Source organism: Zeus faber (assembly GCF_960531495.2).
Source record: "Zeus faber genome assembly, chromosome: 5".
Taxonomy (NCBI): Eukaryota; Metazoa; Chordata; class Actinopteri; order Zeiformes; family Zeidae; genus Zeus; species Zeus faber.
In genome coordinates, this window is record NC_137192.1 from 7,467,070 (window position 1) to 7,490,017 (window position 22,948).

The window sequence follows — 22,948 nt, forward strand, 5'->3', positions numbered from 1 at the left end:
TACCCTGTTACTACTTTCAAATATGTTCACAGCGTTTTATCAAATCTTATCGCCGCCTGGCAGCTCTTAGACCTGAACAGTTCAAAGTGGGGGGGTCATATTCATCCACCTCCCACCCCCGCACACAGGGTGTAGGAGTGTTTGTGCACACTCGGCTATGAAGCCTTCCACTGTGATCTTTGAATTACCTTTGCAAGAGATTCACAAGGTTGATATAAGTGCAGGGAAATGGCTCCACGCGTGTTATTGTTTCCATCAGCTGTCAAATGGAAATTAGTTTGTGTTAAAAGATAATTCTGGTTTCCAAACCGCACACTATAGGACCGGCTGTGTGTAGTGTTTGCCGGTGGTGGCCGTGATGAATGAATGGAAACCTGATAACCACTGAAGCTATTAAATTCCCTCATGTGTGACCCGGTGCGGCAAAAACGCTGTCTGCATTCCAGAGGAGCTGCAGATTGCTGTTAATTTGTTTTTTTATTTCTTTCTCTTCTCTCATTAGTATGTCGCTATTAGGTTTTCCGAATCGCGACGCATTGAGCTCAATTCATTATTTGCATCACGTTTGTTTTTGTTCTGCGATAAAGTTTCCTTCTTATGGGTCTGTACGACAATAAACAAATAATCAGCTTTGTTCGGGTACAATGTTTCCTTTGTCCCATCAGAATACAATAGATAGTTTTAGCTCCTAACCGAAATAGGGGTAAAAATCTTAAGCAGTCTCAATAAAAAATGCCTGTTTTACTTCTTTGACTGAGACTCATATTCTGTTTTCTGGTATTCTGTCATTACCTATAATACATATTTATTGCCCTCTGTAAAATATGTTGTTGTCCATTTTTTCAGGTTCTGTTAAAAACCCATTATGGTGAAACCCCTGAAGTGCTCGCAGTGCCTAACAAAGCATGTCGCAAAATATTACGTGGATGAACATTTCCCCATGCTCTCAAAATAACTTTGTCATTTAAGAAGTCATACAAATTTAACAAATAACAGAAATAATATTACACGGTAACATTATTGGAAGGTTTCACGAAGAAAACCAGCAGCTATGCAACCGGGTTAGTCATGACACAACAACAACATCCCCATCGTCAGCTTTTTGCTTTTTCCTCATTTTGCCACTGTTATAAGGATTTGATATGTCAATGTTTTGATTTACTTTTGTACAAGGTATGTGTGCTTTGCTTTTCTTAATCAGACTAGTTCATGTCTTAAAAAAGACATGAACTAGTCACTTTCTGTGCCATAATATGAAGAGGAGAAAGGCAACATGTCTCGACCATCAGATAAAGGGAACTTCAACAGATGATCTGTCTCAACAAAAGAGCCCTCATCAGCAGGACCATGCGGAAGCGTCGTGACGTCTGCTGACCGACATCTCAATGACTCGTCAGTTTCGCCACTCCTAGAAAACTGTATAAAAAAACTCAGATCTCTAGTAAGAATTGAGCACTTGCTCTGTGGCACTCTGTTGTGTTGTGACACTGTGACACTAATCTTGTACAAGAGGAACTGCTCCTCTTGTACAAGATTAAATACTTTATTAACATAAAGTATATGTCTCTGATTTCCTTTGTAACGATTAGTCCGTCCACGAACAAAGTTTATAACAATTAACATTTTACAGCTACCCTGAATCAAGTCACTTTTTTATAAACATGCAGTGGTTTAACAAATATCTTACACTAATGTCATACGATAAGAAAGGTGGAATCAAAGATGTAGTAAAAAGTAGGCTATGGCCTAACTCCACTTCTACAACCCAACCCCTCTTCTGTGGATTAACCCCGCTACTACGGTCTAACCAGCTTCATTGACTTCTATGGTATAACCCTGCCCCTACGGCCTAACCCCTCTTCTATGGCCTAATCCTTCTTCTATGGACTAACCCCCTTTTTATGGCCTAACCCCTCTTCTATGGCTTCTATTCCAATCCTACCGCCATCACTGGTTACTGGGGGAGCACCTGGGGGAGCACCTGGGGGAGCGCTGGGAACCTGTTTAGAGGACATATCAAGGAGAACCAGTTAAGAACCATTTTACCTCTCGCTGGTAACAGTGTCCGCCCGAATCTCGGGTATTGGCGGCAAACAAACGTTCACGGGGGCTTGTGTTTTTCGCCAGAGGCAAAGCTGAAGCCTGTTTGCCAACCCAATTGCCTCAATTCTTACGAGAGAGAGATTTTCTTTCTTTAATATGCTGGATGTTCCTCGCCGGAGCTGCTTAAGTTGTTTACGCGCGCGTGTCCATGACGGTGCAGGAACAATTGATTAAGCTGATTGTAGTATTTTTATTTTTATTTTTCCAGACCTGGAAAACTTCAAGACGCACAGGAGAAGCTCCGTCTCGGTTCGGGAAGGACAAGGGGTGGTCCTGCTGTGTGGGCCGCCTCCACACTCTGGAGGTAAGCTGCTTTTTATCTCTGCACAATGTATTTTTAATGCAGTTTACCCCTTTAAAAAAATAAAACCTCTCTAATGTCTATTTTCGGCTTGAAAACTTTGGAAGTTGCTGACCCCCCATTTCCCCAAAAAGTAGCATGTAACTGAGTAATATTTCCTGCCACTTGTGGGTGTTTTTGTACCTGATACTTTGTTGAGGGGTGCATCTTTATGTCCTAGCTGGGGCTAAGACATGCTGGTGCTTTATAGTGCAGAACCAGTTGTTTTTGTGTACTCTACACCGGTGGAAACCAAAAGACGGTGTCTAAACTGTATGCTTACTTTAACATGGAACACAATGTGTGAAATGCTGTGTCGAGATGTTTCTAGACGGTTTCTACAATATTATAGATTATGAGAAGTGTTACCATTGAAAGAAAACTTGAGAAAGGGTATTTTTTAACTTGAACCTTATTTTTCATAATTTGGGAGTCACCCCAAGTGATTAGAATCAGAATCTTTTTAAGTGATCCAGTACGGAGAAAATAGCTTTAGCCGACTGCCACTCAATGGGGTGATCGCAACCACGTTCTTCGGCCATGATTGTAGGCTGAAGCTATTGCTTTTGGTATTGACTTTATATGATCCAAAAATAAGGCTTAGGTTGAAAAAATAGTTTTCCTTTAAGGTGCATGCAAACACCCAGCAAGGGACATTGTAATGAACTATGATTTCAATTTCACTGATAACATAAGTTACCTAGCAAAACATGTCCACCGATTTCTGTTGCTATCAGATTCCCTTTGACACATTGATCCAATCCATTGTAATTCATTTTCATGAACACACTAAAGGCTGTATCTATTATTACTTAATAAGGAATTTTCTGGAACGGCAGGGTTAAAGCCGATTAGTGTACCTCTGTAGAGAATGGCTGTGGCATTTGCAGGCGGTGAAGGGATGGGGGGAGAAATTTGGGAATAGTTGCGTGTCAATAAGTGTCAATATGTTCACAAATTAAAAAGGCTTTTTTGAGGACTCCTTTTGATCTCTTTTCTGTAATTGGAAGCTTTGGTAGAAATATGCACCTTTATCATTACAGCTCAGTGAAGCTTAGTTTCATTTTCAAAAGACAAATTTCAAAGGTCGTCCTGGTCATCTTAATAGATAATTCATTTTCTGTTTTCCAACACAGACTGCAGGCACATGTCATGTTCCTCTGTAAATTCTTTTTTAGTTTGTGGAGGTTTTCTCCTTGCGCTTCCATTCATCGCAGCAGATGTCTGAATTAATAGCCTCCTCCTTTTGTGAAAAAAATGTTAAATGCAACACCTGCTTTAATTACCTGTCCTTCGTTGCTCCACAACCGCCCTAAAAAGAAAGTACCGGTCAGAGTGGGTCGTAATAGCCGCAACACTAACTCTGCAACTGGTTCATGTCAAGGTTGATGGCGATCTGATATTGTGGACTTATTTACTCTATCAACTCCTATCAAGCTATCCTAGCCATCCAACTCCCATCCTATCAAGCTGTTTGTCTCCGGGCTGAGCGTCAGCAGATGCTGAGGCAGTCCCTTCTGTTCTATATTTATTTATTTTTTGTCTCCATTATTTGTCGTGGTAATCCAATTTGGTGTCTGTTAAAGAGTGACGCGGCCTAATTTCAACATGACAAGCATCTTCTGGCACAGGAAAAAGCCATCCCTGGGTGGGCAGGGGCTGCCATTACAGGTACACACTCAGCCCATACGAGACCTATAGGCTGTCAATTCGAAAGGTATTCCAGGGAGTCTGTCTGTCAGTCCGTCCGCAAGTTTTTCTGAAGGCTCCTTTCAAACAAAGTGCTTTCAATGACACTGAATTCCTTCAAATTCTACAAGACAGTGTTTATTTTTAAGTTTATGTGCATATGTTCTGTCCCTGCTGTGCATACTGTACATTATTATACCACTGTCAACACTCTGTACCGACATACATACATACATACATACATACATACATACATACATACATACATACATATTCATACTTATACATACATATATAATTTATCTTGGCTTATATACGTATATAATTTGTTTGCACATAATAATTGCCTCTTGTTTATATATATATATATTTTTTTTTTTCCATTTAAAATTATTTGCTTTCCATTTCTTTGTTTTGAACATCACCTTATCATTTCATTGCACCGTACTTCTATGACTGTATGTCACAACTAGAAATCTTGAAAAAAGAAATGTCTCAAACAGCAGCATCTATCAGAATCCGAGGCCACACTCGTGTCAGAGCGGGGCCCCGAAAAACAACTAATTCACATCCAACTCAGGTTTGAAATGAATGGAGGAAAAAAGAAAAGAGAAAACGGCACACACAATAGGTAGGTATCTAACAGGGTTTTCCTAGAAATAGGAATGAGCCACACAGGCATCAGAAATGTCGTCCATGCATTCGACCCCTTGTTTGGCAAAATAAGAAGCCATCAGCTAAAAGCTAGGATTATGTTTGTTATTTTCTTTGTAGTACTTGACATGTTTCCGTGATTCCGTCAGATACAATTGTCCCTATAATTTGCCAGACGTTTCTTAATGGTTTCTCTTCTCTTCTGTTTGCTGCCAGCGTTAAGCTCCTCTACAGAAGACACACTTTTCATTAAATGCAGAGGATAAGCGCTTGCATTGTAACGGCCACAAAGTAGTGGTAAAACCAAATAATCAAAAAAAAAAAAAACGGTTTTGATGACAGGTTATATCTAATGCTATTATGTGCAATAATGCCATCAAAACCTGTTGCCCCGTATCATGTCCTTGAAAAGCTCGCAAATTTCCTCGCCTTTCAAATTACAACAAAAACATTGTATCGTTTGATGTAGCATCGCTTTGCTCTGAAGCGCTACGTCGAAAGAGGCTGTAGCAAAACAGTTACACGGTTGTCCATAACATGTACCTTTACAGTATGTACAATATTACACACTGCTGTATTTGATCCCTTTGATCGTAAACTCACACCTTTGCAACGTCTCCCGCCGCGTCACTCCCAGTTACATGAGAGTTAAGAACCGGTCTGCCCCACCTGAGGCACCGACCTCAGCGAGACCTTATTCCGTCTAAATCTAATTTCCAGCGCGGCCGCTGGAAATGTCTTCCTGCACATCCCCGGTCAGAACCTGGCCCCCGTTTAAACGGGGCCCAAAATAAGGGTTTTACAGTTGAGGAGCATTGGTGCAGAAGTACGGAGCGGTTACATGCAGCCGTGGAAAGATGTTGTCTCTAAATTGGATATGTTTGGCAAAACTCCCACGTTATCCAGTCCAAATATTGAAATCATACGTTCACTTTGATTAAATTTACTTCCATATCACCTTCCCACGTTGCAGTGGATAGATCAAGAAAAAGAGTCCAATAGACCTTTGGTACCATGTTATCTAGACTTGGGTAGGATGAAATAATGAGCAAGAGCAATTTTTGAAGCCTGGTAGATTACATCTTTTGAAACTAACGTAGGAATTAGTAGAATTAGGGACTTGTACTTATTCTCACGACCAACAACACCAACATTTTGCGGCAGCTTTTCTCAAAACATAATAATACAAAAATAAATACTAAATCTATCACAGAAACAACTGGAAATATTTTAGTACTCATCTTTTTTCATTTCCTAAACATAAATAACCTTGGGCTCTGGGCTCAACATTATAAAATTTTGCATTTTATGCTAAAAGTTATAAATCAGTTGGTTGAATTTGCATTCATTATTGCCAAAATTACCAATTTCCTGGCTAATTTGTGCATGCGAGTGGCTTTTAATATTGATTTTTATATGAAAAGGTTTGTGTATATCTATGGAAAGCTACCAAATACATGCCAAAAGTATGTGTTGAATGTCAGTTGGTTTTTTTTCACTGAACATGGGGATGTTGTCTTATGTACATTTATGTGCATTAATAAATACATTATAATACATACATTCATAAAGCATCACCAAATCCTGGATATAAACATTAGAGATGATATCTGCTTTAAATCCCTGAGAAAGTCTGCTTCATGCACTTTGAAGAGCCACACTTTGACACATCCATTGGTATTTCTGGGCCATGCTCAATATTTAGATGTTTGTGGGTTATTTACATATATATATATATATATATATATATATATATATATATATACTTTTTTTTTTTTTACACGCCCAGGCTTACTGTTCTCTTAATCTGATTAGCAGATGACACATTTTATAGCTCCGTGCGTAATATGCTTTCCAAATCCCAAATTCAGACATGTGGTCCTCATCCCCCGTCTGTCTGGCCTTCAGTCATTCTGAAGGAAATATCCCGTTGTATTGCAAGTCATTTACTCTTCTTTTTCTCAGAGTTTTGGAACAACAAAGCTGAATTGTCTTTGGTGACTAATAAACTAGCGGCGTAAAATGGGCTACGTTTCCAAGGGAGTACGCGCTCCGGTTGACAGGAATGTTTACACATTTTTTGTCTCTTGCGACAAATTTGTATCCGATAGTACGACCAAAAGTGATTTAATCGGACTTAAAACTAAGTAAATAAAGGTACGTATATATATAATAATGACATTTTTAAGATTAACTTTAGAAGTCACCATTATTGGCAAATAATAAACTAAACAGTTCCATAAACTAAACTGTATATATGTATAAAGTGGGTGTATTCATATATATATATATATATATACGCATATATACACACCCGTATTTGTATATACTGTATGTTTATATACTATATATATATATATATATATATATATATATATATATATATATATATATATATATATATATTCATTAATTGCGTGTATAATTTTGTTTCGCACTTTGCAAACACCATATAAAGATGTTTTAAACATCTTTTAAAACATCAATTTTTTTTCATTTATTTAAAATAGTAGATGTCCAGCTGAGCAAACTACTCGCTGTTGGACTTGAAAAAAATAATGAGCTCTCTCATTTTCCACAACATATTTAGTGATGCGAAACCAGGACGCAGGTCATCCGAGGGGGGTCAGGGGGGTAGGATCTGACAGCCTGATGCGTTTTCGCATTCAGTGTAAAATCCCACTTTAGCTTTCCTGCCACACGCCGCGATCTCTCAGTTCACACTCACACTGTTTGGCTATTGTTTTTGATTTCTGTGTGTGTGTGTGTGTGTGTGTGTGTGTGTGTGTGTGTGTGTGTGTGCCTGTGTGTGTGTGTGCGTGCACCTGCGTGTATGCGTGTGTGTCTGTCTTTGATTGTGGGCGAGCGAGAGAACAGGTGAGGAGAGTCGAAAATGAGTCCAAACAATGTGCCTTTGCAACTCCCCCCGATCCGAGTTTGAGCGAGAGAGATGGATTTTGCCATCCATGTGCAAGCGTCCAATATATAGCCAGCCAGCCGCTGTGTGTGTGTGTGTGTGTGTGTGTGTGTGTGTGTGTGTGTGTGTGTGTCTGTGTGTGTGTGTGTGTGTGTGTCTGTGTGTCTGTGTGTCTGTGTGTCTGTGTGTGTGTGTGTGTGTGTGTGTGTGTGTGTGTGTGTGTGTGTGTGTGTGTGTGTGTGTATGCGTCTTCACCTCCGGCCCCTGCAGTCACACATCACGTCCCCAGGCTCCCTGGAGCCGCTACATAAACACCAAATCCCTCAACACCACTGTTTTTTTTTTTTTTTCTCGGTTTTTCTTTTTTAACAATCGTCAGGGAAAACATGACAGCTTCGTCCACTGCCGACCGACGAGATGATGCGCTCGCCCGTTCAGCTTAGCGACATTTTGAACCCCAGGGGTCCATCTTGTGGGGATGTATGCCCGGTAGCCGGCTGGTTTTAACAACTGTGTTTACTGTGATTAGAGCAAGATTAAGACGTGTCGTCACCAAATGAGCACTTTAGATAGATAGATAGATAGATAGATAGATAGATAGACAGACAGACAGACAGACAGACAGACAGACAGACAGACAGACAGACAGACAGGTAGATAGATCGACAGACAGACCGACGGACAGGTAGGTGGATAGATAGGTAGATACTGTAGATAGATAGATGGATGGATAAATAGATAGACACTATCGTATAATATGTCCGTTTGATATGGATTCGGATTCTTGCTATCTTAGATAATTAATTAATCTTTAATTTAAATGTATGAATTCATATTTGTTATGTTAAATGTATACATACATTTCCAAATGTATTTTAATAGTGACCAATGTTAAGATAAAATTAGATTTTATTCATCTCTGTGGGGAATCGAAGGTTTCACAGCTGGGGAAAAAAAAACAGTGCAAGTACGAAGTAAGAAGGGGATATAAATAAAATATATAATAAAGATATAAGAGAAGATATGTACACATCCATCCACAGAGTGCACATGGAGTAGCACAATGATATTATATATGGTAAGTATTTTATGATGTCTGTAAAGTATATATATATATATATATATATATATAATGTCCATATTGTGTAATTAAAGTTGCTAAGTGACGGGACCCCAGAAGTCATCGGTAGGGGGGTGGGGTTTTGGGGGGGTTGTTACGGCAACTGGCGGCTTGTTGTTAGCTCATCCCAGGTGTGACGAGAGACTGCTGGGGTCCCTCCCTCTGGTGTTTGTTTGTCGATGGGATGATGCAAGGCGGAGTGGGCGATGTATCACCGCCTGACGCCGCGGGGACTTGGTGTGTTGCAATCCTGGCAATCTCGGAGGACTGTTTTAGTGATGCCTCTGAACTGCTCCCTCTCTCTCTCTCCCTCTCCGTCTCTCTCTCTCTCTCTCTCTCTCTCTCCCCATCTCTCTGTGTGTTGTCTATTTATAATCTACACTTGATCCTGGACATAACAAGATGCACGGACAAAAATCTATTGGTTTAAGACTTTTTTTTTCTGTCTTTTTCGAGCATATTTGTTTATCACTAAAGGCAACTGCTGCTTTTTTTCGGAGCACTAATCTGTTTTATTTTCCTTCAATGAATAACAGCACCAAATGTGATATTATATCAAGAGCTGGACCAATTGCATTTGATTCCTGATCACACCAATGAACGTCGCACTTTGCGGAACATTCTTTTAATATCCGATAAGATTCCTGCCGATTTGATCTCCCATTTGTACAGCGCATCATCAGAGTATCAAACGCATTGTGCAGACCACACCATATCGGTGCAACGGGAAACAACAGACGCCAAAGGCAAATTAAATAACAGACAGGGATTATTTAGAAATTGACAGCCCTCCAGCAGTGGCCAAGCTCAGCGGGAACGCCAGCCACCGTCAAATAAAGAGCTCACCTTAATTTAATTTAAGGACCAACTCCATGATCTGCTCCATAACCTACTTGGAGGCTCCAAGCTGCCTTCAGGTAGGAAAGTTCTAAGAGTGTGAGGTGCGTGAACCTATGATGGACTTTTACACTAAGGGTTCTCAACCTCACTTTCGCCCATGACCCTGTTTTTGAGGTCCCCAAATCCTCTAGACAACAACAATTATAGTGTGAGAAACGCCGGTACCACATTTTTGATGCACTACAATTCACATTTAGGCTGATAAGCAACTGATCGAGGCTCAATAAGTATCTTGAGCCTAAATAGGAACTTTCTTTGTGCTTCCTGCTCTGTACTGTGCTTTTAGAACGGTGCGGCCAAAGTGCCGATATTTGCATGTTATGAAAATGATTTGTCTGAATAGGCTGTTTTTATCACACGCATGGAGGGAGATCCATGTGTATTATATGCATTATATAGAAATAATTATATATTTCAAACCCATTTCACAATTTTTTTCAATCAAAAATAACATAAATTAAATATTGTTTGGGGACACTTCCTTAACGTTGTGTGCATATCAAACCATATTGCTTATCAAATTCTGCCAGACACAGAGCCAGATACAGATCGAGAACTAGAACCAGACCCAGATCCCAATCCAGATCCAAACCCAGACCCAGACCCCAGACACAAACTAAGATCCAAACGTTAAAGAGATGGAGTAGAATACACACAACTCCAAATTAAGGGGCCTGTGGAATGGCAGCCTTATCTAAAAATACACACTTTGCGTATTTCTTTCTTACCGCGGCGATATAATCTACAGAAAGAGAGAGAGCGGCTTTCTTTTCCGTGCTATTTCTGAGTCCAATTCTCTCCTCTGCCACAGTGGATGAAGAGGAGCGATGGGGAGCCGAGGACCTGTCACAGTCTCTATTTGTCAAAGTTCCCCTGGTGCATTAATGGGGGCTGGCCGTGTGCAACCCAGCCTCGGCTCTCTGTATTTTGCGCAATTACCGCATTTAGCGGACCTCCACTCTTCTAATGGAAAGAGACCTTTAGGGGGAGGACACTTAACTCAACTCAAGGCTGAAATCACTTGTGTTGTTTTGTTGCGTTTCCGCTGCGAATAGAAATGCTATTGTGTGCACGTGTGTGTGTGTGTGTGTGTGTGTGTGTGTGTGTGTGTGTGTGTGTGTGTGTATGTGTGTGTGCTGTTAAGGCTCCCCACCCCCTTGGGGTCTTAAGAACACCGAGCATGTGCATCCTGTCCAGTTCAGTAAGGAAAACACCGGGGTAAGGAGGATTCTGGGAGCCCAGGGCCAGATCTGAGAGTAGTGCACTTAGCAGCGCAAACCGTACCGACCAGGGGTTTAAAGGCGATCTTTTTTTGTGTTTATTTTTGCCTTTTTTATTTTGTTTTAATTATAATCCATTATTTAATCTATTTTGTTATTACAGAAAAATATATATGTTTATTTGTATTTTTTCAATATATATATATATTTTTTTATTTGTTTGTTTGTTTGTTTGTTTGTTTGTTTGTTTGTTTATCTATTTATTTATTTGAACACCCCAGACCCCAAACACATTGTATTTCGGGCTCCTTGGAGCCACCAGGCATATTCTTTTTTTTTTACTGTTCACAGTAGGCTATTATTAATACCGAACGATCAGGCAACTGTGACATAATTAATGTTCTTCCGCAAACAATCGTGCTGATAATGTAAATTTGAAGGTGGCCGACCCCGCCTCCCCTTTTTGTTGGTCGGAATAAACCGCCATGTCGTTAAGAGAGAAAAAACAACAACCACAACAAACAAAAAAAACAACCAAACAAAAAGCAGCACACAGCTTTGGCTGCCTTTAACCGTAGCTCACCTTGTTCATTTATACGGGATTTTTTGTTGCTGTCCACGGGGCGAGTTTAAATACATATTCATTGTATTTAAGCCACTCCAGGGAGGTGGCCGCAGGCTGGCCGTAGCAGCTCGTAAGATGCCGCAGGATGAAAACTGCCTAGATACGAATCACTTCAGCGCCGCAGGACAAAAGCCTATTCAGGCCTTCTCGTCGTCACTGACAGTCATGGATCCACCAGGGTCGCCAGGGGAACTCTCCTCCAATCGTTAGCTTATCGTGTCCTGTCCGTCCTGTGTGATGGCCAAGGCAATCATCGGCCAGCCCTCCCAGCGCTTTGCATTTTGATACACAATACAGCCAACGTTATATTATACATGGTGACATTATGTTTTACCGCTTCATTTTTAATTATCAACGGTCGCGGGTGCAGCGTGAGCTTTCATTGTCCGCCCGTGTTCAATTAGTGCGCCCGCACGTTTCGTCCTTCGACTCCTGACGAGCGACGTTTCTCTGGGCTCCAGGGCTTCTCCTCTGCCCGCCGAACCGCATGGGGTTTTTAACATTTTCACATGCAGTTTTCCACACCTAGCAAGATGAAAGGTTCACCAGGAATGATCTATCAGACATAGATCGACATCATCTGTGAAACGTGCTATCGATGATCCAGAATAAGATCTTGGCTGTTATACTGATATTTGTAGTACTGTGGCAAACATTATGTTCCTTTTTAAAATGGGTCAGTGGGCCCATAATCAAATGCAGACTTTGAAGAAATTGAGGAATAGATGAATGCACGCTGATTAGATGAGCAAAGTCAATGGATTTTATCAATACTGTTATAATCTACACCCTGAACAATAAAATGCATAATCAGCATTTAATTTCTGCGTGTTTTTTATTTGAGGACACATTAAGGGGCAAATTCACAAAAGGATTGCACGGCTTTTGCGGACGCAAACCCGCACAGATAACAAATCCCCCGCGCACTGAACAATTTCCATTATTTTCAAATCCCATTCGACGTGGGGGGGGGGGGGGGGGTGAGGTTGTTTGCCGGGGCTATAGCCCCATCAGGATTTGGCGTGGCACCGGCGGACTACCCCAAAGGATTTCCTTACAGTTTTACATTTTCATGAAACATTTTAAATCAGAACAACTAAAGTCCCAAAATGATTGTAAGTTTTGTATTTATTTTGGACTGATAATTCATAAATCAGGTAAGGGAAGAGCAGTTGTGTCAGTGTGTAATAGATACTCTCCATTATACATTTACATGCCCGTTTACTGTTTCTACAAATGAAACAAATAAATAAGTACATTTTTATTATTTCAGATGTATTTATTTTATTTTATGTATGTTAGGGGTTAGTTCTCCTGTGGGTGACCCTGACCAAGGCATTGGCAGAAAGCGCTGGAGTTGGTCCCGTGTCAGGCTTCCTGGAGCCATTGATACACCCCCTCCAATAATGCACAGATTATTTCCTTTGCCACATGGATAATTGAGATCAGATGCAAAACAAGGGCATGTTTGCTCTGGCATACAATTCGCGCAATATCTTTTGTAAAACCGGAGGCTAAGACTGCACAGGCAGTGGCCACAAATGAATGCGCAATTCATGGTGTTATTAGCAACCTCAAGCCATTCTTTGTGAATTTGCCCCTCTGTGTATTGTTTCCTCTAGTGGTTGAGTTGATGAAGTGACATGTCCTCATACAGTAGGAATAACCTGTTACATAGGAAGTTTTTCTTCCATTACGTATGTGACTGTGATTGGGTGTCATTGCTTACAATTGATCCCAGAAAAGCTACTGGTGCATTTGTTGTGGATCTTTTGCAAACTTTTTATTATCAGCCACCTACATAATTGCTTTTCTGCTTAATCATATTTTTCGACTCCATTTTACAGTACTTCCAATAACATCAATGTTTGAACAATGTGATTCTATATATCTGAGCACTGTATTCTGAACTCCTTTCTATGTAGTTTTAGACCAGGTCATAACACTAGGACAGCAGCCGGTAAGGTGGTAAATTAGATAATCTCCTCCCTGGACAGGAAAGACAAATGCCTTGCTATTTTATTATAGAAAGCTTTTGTTGATAATGCTATTTATTTTTTGTTTGGACGTGAGGTCACTCAGGGGTTCCACAGGGCGCAATTCCTGGCCCCCTCTTGTCCATACTGTACATAAATGAGCTAGGTTCTAAGTTATTTATAGTTCTAGTCATTATTACGCAGATGGACCAGAAAAAAACCCAAAGTTGGATTTTTGAGCAATCCAAAATGCGTTAATCAAGCTAAAACTGATACTAAATCCTACTTAATCCTCAGATATATGTCACCAGCAGATGAGTCAGAACTGTTCAAAAACTATTAATTTGAAAAGATAAAAAACATGTAAAAAAAAAAAAAAGATAAAAACAGATAAAAACATATTAACATATTATACCTTTATTTTATTTATAGGTTGTCTCATTGAGATAAAAATGTTATTTCCAAGAGATATCTTAATGAACCTTAATAAATATCTGGACATTAAGTGATGAAAAAAAGATGACATTATTGAATTATTATTATTCAATTATAAAAAATTCTTGTTATAAGTACATTACTGATCTTAGACGCCACTATGCAGATGTCGGTTCAGTGAGGGAGACAGAGACAGTGTGGTGCTGACCTGGCGGGTGTTTTATTAAAAGAATAAACGAAAAGGCTCGCTGGCCGAAACATGCATATAAAGCAACATATAATAACTCTATGTACCTCTACGTATGTGCTGTACTTCGTCTCACTCTTGGAGAGCTTACGGCCAATGTACAGCACTGGCCCGTCGGTGCCCTCCACCCGCTGGAACACTGCCCCCAGCCGTCTGTCCTACGCGGTGTAAACAGCGCTGGCTGCCCATTTACCATCTCAGACACCTGCTGACACTGAACTGGATCTGACGCACCCTTTCAAGTTAAATCAGACGAAGGGCTGGTCATCTCTGAAAAATCGGCTACAAACCTCCTTTAGTAGCCAGCCCCAAGAACTGCTTTACCTCTTTCTTTGTCTTGGGCCTTGGGACTGTTTGCGACTGCTGCAGTTTTACTCATCTCGTGTTGGACCAGTCCTCCACCCAAGTGGTACCCAAGATTCCGTACCTCCCTCTGCCCAACCGCATACTTGCCGGTGAACTCCGCCCACCTCAGGGACTCAAGCACTGCCCTCACCTGCTGAATGTGCTGCCCCCAGCTGTCACTGTGGATGATGACGTCGTCCAAGTAGGCAGCAGCATATGTTGCGTGTGGATGCAGAACCCGATCCATGAGTCTCTGAAAGGTGGCTGTGGCCCAGAACCACCCGAAAGGAAGCGGCACAAACTGGTACAACCCATTTGGAGTAGAGAAAGATGATTTTTCCTTGGACTCTGGAGACAAGGAAATCTGCCAGTAGCCCATGGTTCAATCCAGTATTGTAAAAAAAATTGAGCCGTGCCTTACCGGTCAAGCAGCTCGCCGACCCAGGACGTTGGGTACAAATTTTCACACCTTGTTCACCTTTCGGTAGCCTATACTGAACCTCCGGCCCCAACACATCCCCCTCAGTCGCCACGGTGGCCAAAGACATGGACCCCCACTCCTTCCACTCTTTTAGGAGGTTCAGGTTCACAAAGGGCCCTCGCCATTTCGCGAGAAATTTAGAGCTGGACATAGGAAGCAACATTAACACCTGTGAAATACAACCGGCGCTGACGTTCCTGAGCCCGGAGCAAATTCTCCCTTGACAAGCGCCCCAAGCGTATCTTTGCTCCCATGTCCATAGCGTACTGAACTTGGTTCTCACTGGTGCTAGGCCCTCCCTCACAGTTTTGCTTGATTAAGTCTAGCACCCCCTGGGGTCTCCTGCCAAAGAGTCCAAAGTGAGAAATTCCCGTGGAGGGCTGAGGCACCTCCCGCACTGCAAAAAACAGAGGGTCCAACCCTTTATCCCAATTCACGGCTATTGTCGTGCACAAACTTACTAACAATGTTCTTCAGCGTCATATTGAACGGCTCCACCAGGCTGTTAGTCTGGGGGTGGTACACACTGGTCTGAACTGAGCGGACGCCTAATAGCTTGTGAAGTTCCCGAAGTGTATGTGACATACAGGAAGTGCTCTGGTCGGTCAGGATTTCTTTTGGAATCCCAACTCGGGAGATGACCTGAAACTGTGCATGTGCCACACTTTTGGCCGTAATTCTGCGCAATGGCACTGCCTCGTTGTGTCTAACGGCCTGATGAGGTCCATAGCCAGTCTTTCAAACGCCTCGACTAAGGGTGAGGGGCCTCAACGGCACAGGTTGGTGTAGATGGCGGTTACTAATTGGCACTCGAGAGATGCAGCGCACCACTTACGCACATCTCCACCGCCTAATTGAAGCGGGCCATTTTGCGCTGTTTTATTGTGTCCGAGGTGACTCGCCATCAGGTTATTGTGAGTCGCCTGGAAAAGCATTTTCCGCCGGAAAATGAAACCAACAACTGGGTCATTTCCTTTCCTGACTGTGTGTCACGGCTCACTCTATTTAGCCTGTCCCTAATCACAGAGATATACAGGTGAGTGCGGCATGTGGGCACGCCGTTTTGCCATCGGTTTTTAAAGGAGACCTATTATACTCCTTTTCAACAAGTTAATATCGGCCTCTGAGGTCCCCAAAACATGATTTTGAAGTTTTTTGCTCAGATTATGCATTCGAGCCATTCAAACATGCTTTTAACTCATCCTGTTCCACGAGGCTCTGTTTAGCAGGGTGCGCTTCCCTCCTGATGCTTCTAGTTCTGTGAGTCAATGGGGTTTGAGCACAAGTTCCAGGTTCTGTGAGCCAATGGCGTTTGAGCTTCACTTCCAGCTTCCGTTGTATTTAGTTCGTAAACTTTCATTGATATCACCTTGTCCATCCACCAAAATCTGTTTCTGAACATATAAGATGAGAAATAAGCAATCCAGTTGCTAATTCTTCACTCAAAATGTATTCGATCTACAAGGACTAATTTAAAAGTTTGTGCGACTCTCGTTGCCGTACTACCTGTAGGGGAGACTGCATGTAAACTTTATAAATTTCAATAAAATTAAATAAATACAATAAACACATCTACAATAAAAACACACAATTTTTATTCATTTTGTTTGGAGAAACGCACAGCAGATCGTGTGCCGCAGCCTACAGTCCATCTACCGCATCCCACGGCACCACAGGACCCGGCTGGTAGGCACAGAGGGGAACCATGCGAGAAAGCTAAGGGCCGTGCCATGGCAGCCATGAGCCCGGCGGAGCACCGGTCATTCCCCCCCAGGCGATCTGGAGGAGCCGGGGTCCTGCTGGGATGGGCCGGTCTCAAATCCGCGGGTCCTGGGGGCAGACATAGTGGACCCTCGGACATTCTTCTCCAGGGAGCCGGCAAACTCCGCGTGGGTCCTGGGGCTGACTACGGGGTTGCTCCCCCTGCTGGCTCCCGGTTGGTGGCGGCGGACCAGATGTCGGTCGGGGCGCGAACTAACACCTCCACTGCCCTGTAGCGCTTCTGCCTACCGGAGACAGCGGTGTTGTCTCCGGGCGCCAGGCCCCTGCAGGCTATGCAGGGCTGGGCCAGAACTAGTCCTCCCAGGATACAGAGGAGAGGGAACCCCAGAGCCAGGGACCGGGAGCTTGGCTGCCCGCTGTGGGTCCCCCCCCATCATCATGGGAGCTCCCACTGGTGATTAAGTGGTCCAGCTGGCAGCGGAGGAAGTCACGCTGATCCTCAAGCTCGGTGATGCGCCAGCGGTTCGCGCCCAGTGCTCCTTCCATCATGCCGACTGCGCCACTTGACTCTACCCACACATACGGGTTCAGGGAGTGAGACGGAGACTTTCGGGCAGTGAGGCGCAGACACAGTGGGAATTTTTTTAAAGGGATAAACAAAAAAGGCTCGCTGGCTCGCAAAACGTGAACATAAAACAACATAGAACTAATCAGCGTCAGGGTCATGTTTGGGTGTGGTCCACAGGGTCTTGTCTCCTGCACCACGCCTTTCCCTCACTGCAAGACACATATGAAAACTCTCTCAGCTGGGTTGGGGCAATCTGCACCAATGGGACTGATGGCGAGGCTGACCCAATACAGCTGCGCTGACGTGGGATGAAGCCAGCGCTGTCACCTGCAGACCATGGCTTAACCATGCTCCCTCATCTGCTACAGTGGACACTATTCATGTGCATCCTGCAGATGATATCCATAAGTCCTTTGTTGTCATTTACCATAGTGTGCTGAGAGAACATATCGTTGTCTGAAAAGGTTGAATAGCTTATAATAGGTATTCTACCTATGAATACTGAACAGTGTAAGACACCTTAGGTGTGGAGTACATTTCAAAACATAATTAAAATGGATCGATTTGCAAACACCAAATGTTTACAGTTATTGTCGGGATACAGTATGCATTTTTGAAGGATACTAAATCCTTCAAAAAGGGTTAAAGGGGTTTCTAAGGTGGTTTCTAAATCCCAAAGTCTAAATCCTCAATAAAATATTGCTTTTAAAAAAATCTCTTTCACTCTTCACACAAGCACCCTTGTGGGTTTCTTTGTGTTTACAATAGGAACAAAGACTAATGAAACATCTTATCCTCTGTTGGTCTTCTGCCAGCAAGGTGGATAGGGGTGATACTCCAATTGGAATAATGATTGCATTGTGGAAATAGGCCTAATACGTTATGTTAATATGGATTTCCTGGGGAACTTTGCTTTCTCGACCAACTACGACATATATTGTGCGGCCCATGAAAGAAAGCCAGCCATATTTTTGCTTTTGATCATATTCGCAAAACCTTTTTATACCTGATTTATGCAACATCTCATTATATTTCCACCCTTTGACACGGACGGTAAGAGCAGGTGCAGCCCTGATCCAAAAGCACCAGAGGGGACGCCTACACAAACAACATGACTAATCCTGCCTTAAAGTGCCCCCCCCCGTGGACCCCACTTCGGATCTGTCACACAGCCTCAACACACACACTCAAGTGCCCAAATGTGTCGATGTTCTGCTGGGATAAATGGCCCCGGCAGTAAAGGGGTCCAAGGGAAGACATATCCGCCGAGGCTGTTTTGATTAATTGCTAGTGTGATGATAAGGGGAAGGTTCAGATTAGGTTGCAGCAGCAGCAGCACCAACAGTACGGGCCAATCAATTGAAAAGAGTGGATATTCGATCCCAGCGTCGGAACTTCATATTTCAAGTGATAACTAAAGTAAAGTTAAAACCAAATGCAGTTTCCTCAGTTTTTCTGTTATCTGCTGAGTTAATTAAAGGTGTTGTTTTTTTTTTTTATTCCCAATGCACAACAATAATGAGAGCATTATGTATTTACTGTACTGTACAGTATACAGTATGTAGTATTATTTTCTGTGTATATATATGTATGTATAGTATAGTATAGTATGTATATATATTTTTGTGATTTATGTGTGTACTGTATATATGAATATATGTGTATCAGTATATAGATTAATCTTTTTTGTATATACAGTTTATATTGTATGTTGTGTGTAATATGTATATATATACACATATATATTTCCTTGTATATACTATTATATACTATTATAAACTTTTATTATATACTGTATATACTTAATATATGCAGTATATATTCATATACTTTGACATACAATACATGTAAATGTATTTATGCATTATATGTACATTCATTTAATGCTTTTATTGTGACTGTGGCCCAAAGCCCTCTTGGAGCTGCTGGCTTGGGTGATAATGTTCAGATTTTGAATTGCGTAAACTGGTTTTGTTGATGGTAACCTTTATGTTAGGGTTGTGACCTGTTTGCTTAAATCAATATCAATCGCAACCCTTCTTAACCTTGATTTTTTTCCTGCCCTGGCGGCGCCCGAACTGGCATGCTGATTTACTCCCACTCTGCTGTAAAAGCCTGGCTGTAAATACAGCAGGATAATTCGGAATATTGATTGTATCGACAGAAATGAGATCAATCCAATAAATGACAAACAAAATTGAATTAAAATGAGCGAATCATTAAATCAAAGGAAGACATTTAAGTTTTGTTCCTGTTATACAAAAATGACTGGGAAGGTAAGTGAAGGGGAAGGTCTACAGTACAGTAGTGAGACCAGCTATGTTGTACGGTTTTGAGGCGGTGGCACTGACCAAAAGGCAGGTGGCTGAACTGGAGGTGGTAGAGTTGAGGATGTTGAGATTTTCATTGGGAGTGACAAGGATGGACAGGATTAAGAATGAGTACATTAGAGGGACAGCTCAGGTTGGACAGTTTGGTGGAAAAGTGAGAAAGGCCAGATTGAGATGGTTTGGACACGTGTATAGGAGAGATGAGTTACATTGGGAGAAGGATGCTGAGGATGGAGCTGCCAGGCAAGAGGAAAAGAGAAAGGCCAAAGAGAAGGTTTATGGATGTGGTGAGGGAGGACATGCAGGCGGTTGGTGTAAGGGAGGAAGATGCACAGAACAGAAGGTATTGGAGGCAGATGATCCACTGTGGCGACCCCTAACGGGAGTAGCTGAGAGATAAAGGAGAAGATACAAAAAAAAAAAGACTCAATTCTATACAGTATATTTATACAGGGTATCTATAGGCCCATACAAAAACTCTTACATTGGAATTCTTGGTTTTAACATATTTTATTTGTTTAGATGTTTTTATTTTTTTATCAAAGTGGTTCAAGTTCTCATGCAGCAGTTGATAGATTAATCTAGTTCATAACTCCCCCTTTTACTAGAGAATAGCTATTTCTAGTACAGAATAGCTCTGCCCTTTACCAAATATATAGTACCTTGATAGATAGATAGATTGATGGATAGATGGATAGATAGATGGATAGATAGATAGATAGATAGATAGATAGATAGATAGATAGATAGATAGATAGATAGATAGATAGATGGATAGATAGATAGATGGATAGATAGATGGATAGATAGATAGATAGATAGATAGATAGATAGATAGATGGATAGATAGATAGATAGATAGATAGATAGATAGATAGATAGATAGATAGATAGATGGATAGATAGATAGATAGATAGATAGATAGATAGATAGATAGATGGATAGATAGATAGATAGATAGATAGATAGATAGATAGATAGATAGATAGATAGATGGATAGATAGATAGATAGATAGATAGATAGATAGATAGATAGATAGATAGATAGATAGATAGATAGATGGATAGATAGATAGATAGATAGATAGATAGATAGATAGATAGATAGATAGATAGATAGATAGATAGATAGATAGATAGATAGATAGATAGATAGATAGATAGATAGATAGATAGATAGATAGATAGATAGATAGATAGATAGATAGATAGATAGATGGATAGATAGATGGATAGATGGATAGATAGATGGATAGATCCTGTATATGTATATACACTGATGCATATGTTTGTGTATCTGTATATATGTATATATGTGTGATTGTAAATATGTATGTATGTATATATATATATATATATAAATATGTGTGTTTTTTGTACATTGTGTGTGTGTTTTGTCATGTATGTCATTGCTGCTGCAACACTGGAATTTCTTTAATAAAGTATATTTATCTTTATCTTTATTATAATACATTACATTACAATACATTACATTGCCACATTTTAATCTGTATAAAAAATACATTTCATTGGTTAAGAGAGAGTCTTTTTCTCCAGAAATCCGTCTTAAATGTCATAAAACTGCTTCCATACCCGACAGTTAATTTAAAGCTGTTATTAATATGATTAATATGACATTCATATGAACAAAATAAATTCAAGAAACACCTCCCGTACCATCCCCACCCCACCCACCCCCCACCCCACCATCATCCCTATCACTTGGGTTGTGACATCTGTTCACCTTTATTTCAAAATCTCCCTTCGCAGATCTGACGTTCTCCTGGATCCTCAACGAGTACCCCACCTTCGTCAAGCAGGACACCCGCCGGTTCGTCTCCCAGGAGACGGGCAACCTGTACGTGGCCAAGGTGGAGCCCTCTGACGTGGGCAACTACACCTGCGTGGTGACCAACACGGTGACCAATACTCAGGCGCAGGGCCCGCCCACCCCCCTGGTGCTCCGCAGCGATGGTATACTCAAAACAGATTCACTTTTTCACGTTTTTGTTTTTTTGGTTTTTTTTCCAAACTGTTATTTAAAGCCGAATTCTGTTGTTTTTCTTGTGTCGGCCTCGGGATTTGGATTTATTCGGGAGATATGGCAGACTCGAAACGAAGGCTTATAGTGATGGTGATATAAAAATAAATTAAGCAAGGGACCAACTTGTTCTTGTTTTGTTGGTTATTGAAAGTAGGACGAGTGTACTTTTTTAAAGAATACAAATGAAATGCAAAGGTTAATTAGTTCTTTCTTTGCTAATTTCGACATGTTCTTTTCTTTGTGCTGGATCTGACGCCCGGGGCTGGCCTTTATCAAGGCACCACAGCCGAAAGGTCACGGCTGGCAACTTGTCTTATTGTATGCTCTTTTTTTCTGGAAGGAGGGATCGCTCCCTACCACACTTAACCTTAAAAAGTCTAAAAAGAGGGCAGAAGTCAATTTTTGAATTCAAGGAGGGAGATTCTGCGTCGCTGGGGGTTTTCTGAAGTACTTTCTCCAGCTTGGACATTATTTCATAATGTAATATAATGACTTTGTTTAATAAGCGGATCCACAGTACATCGATATCATAATTCATCTCAAAATGTTTTTTTTATCCATACTACTAATAACAAGAATAAAATATTAATATTGATAATCATATAATAATATAATAATAATAGTATTTTTAATTTATTATTTATTTGTTTATTATTATGTTTATTATTATGCCAAGTATTATTATAGTAGTATTATAGTAAGTGGTAGTAGTCAATAATAATGCAAACAATAATTTTATTTATTTATTATTATTATTGCTGCTGATAATAATAATAATAATAATAATAATAATAATAATAATAACAATAATAATAATAATAACAAAAAATATAATAATAATAACAATTATAATAATAATAATGTTAGCCTTGAAGATAGGTAAACGGTATGAAATGACATTTGTGTGTCAAAATGTGATGATGAACATAGTATAAATTTATGCTATCTATGGTTTATGCTCCTTTTTTGATCCAATTACAACTTCTGCTTCTGCTTCTGCTACTACTACTACTACTACTACTACTACTACTACTAATAATAATAATAATAATAATAATAATAACAATAATAATAACAATAAAAATAATAATAAATATTTTGATGATGCTAATATTAAACATATCAATCATAATAATAATGATACATATATCAATAACACTAATAATAGAAAATTACAATATAATAATAATAATAATATTAATAATAACGATAATAATAATAATTATAATA

The 22,948-nt window shown here is 40.6% G+C and overlaps 1 protein-coding gene across 1 annotated transcript in view; it reads left to right on the forward strand.

The window, feature by feature from the left end:
• cntn4 (contactin 4) overlaps positions 1 to 22,948 on the forward strand; it is a gene marked incomplete at its 3' end in the record, with an annotated part of 137,279 nt that overhangs the window by 45,621 nt on the left and 68,710 nt on the right. The window contains exons 4-5 of the mRNA XM_080001588.1: positions 2,312 to 2,407; positions 21,445 to 21,648. Of these exons, the coding sequence (XP_079857714.1) occupies positions 2,312 to 2,407; positions 21,445 to 21,648 (300 nt within the window). The remainder of the gene's footprint in view (positions 1 to 2,311; positions 2,408 to 21,444; positions 21,649 to 22,948) is intronic.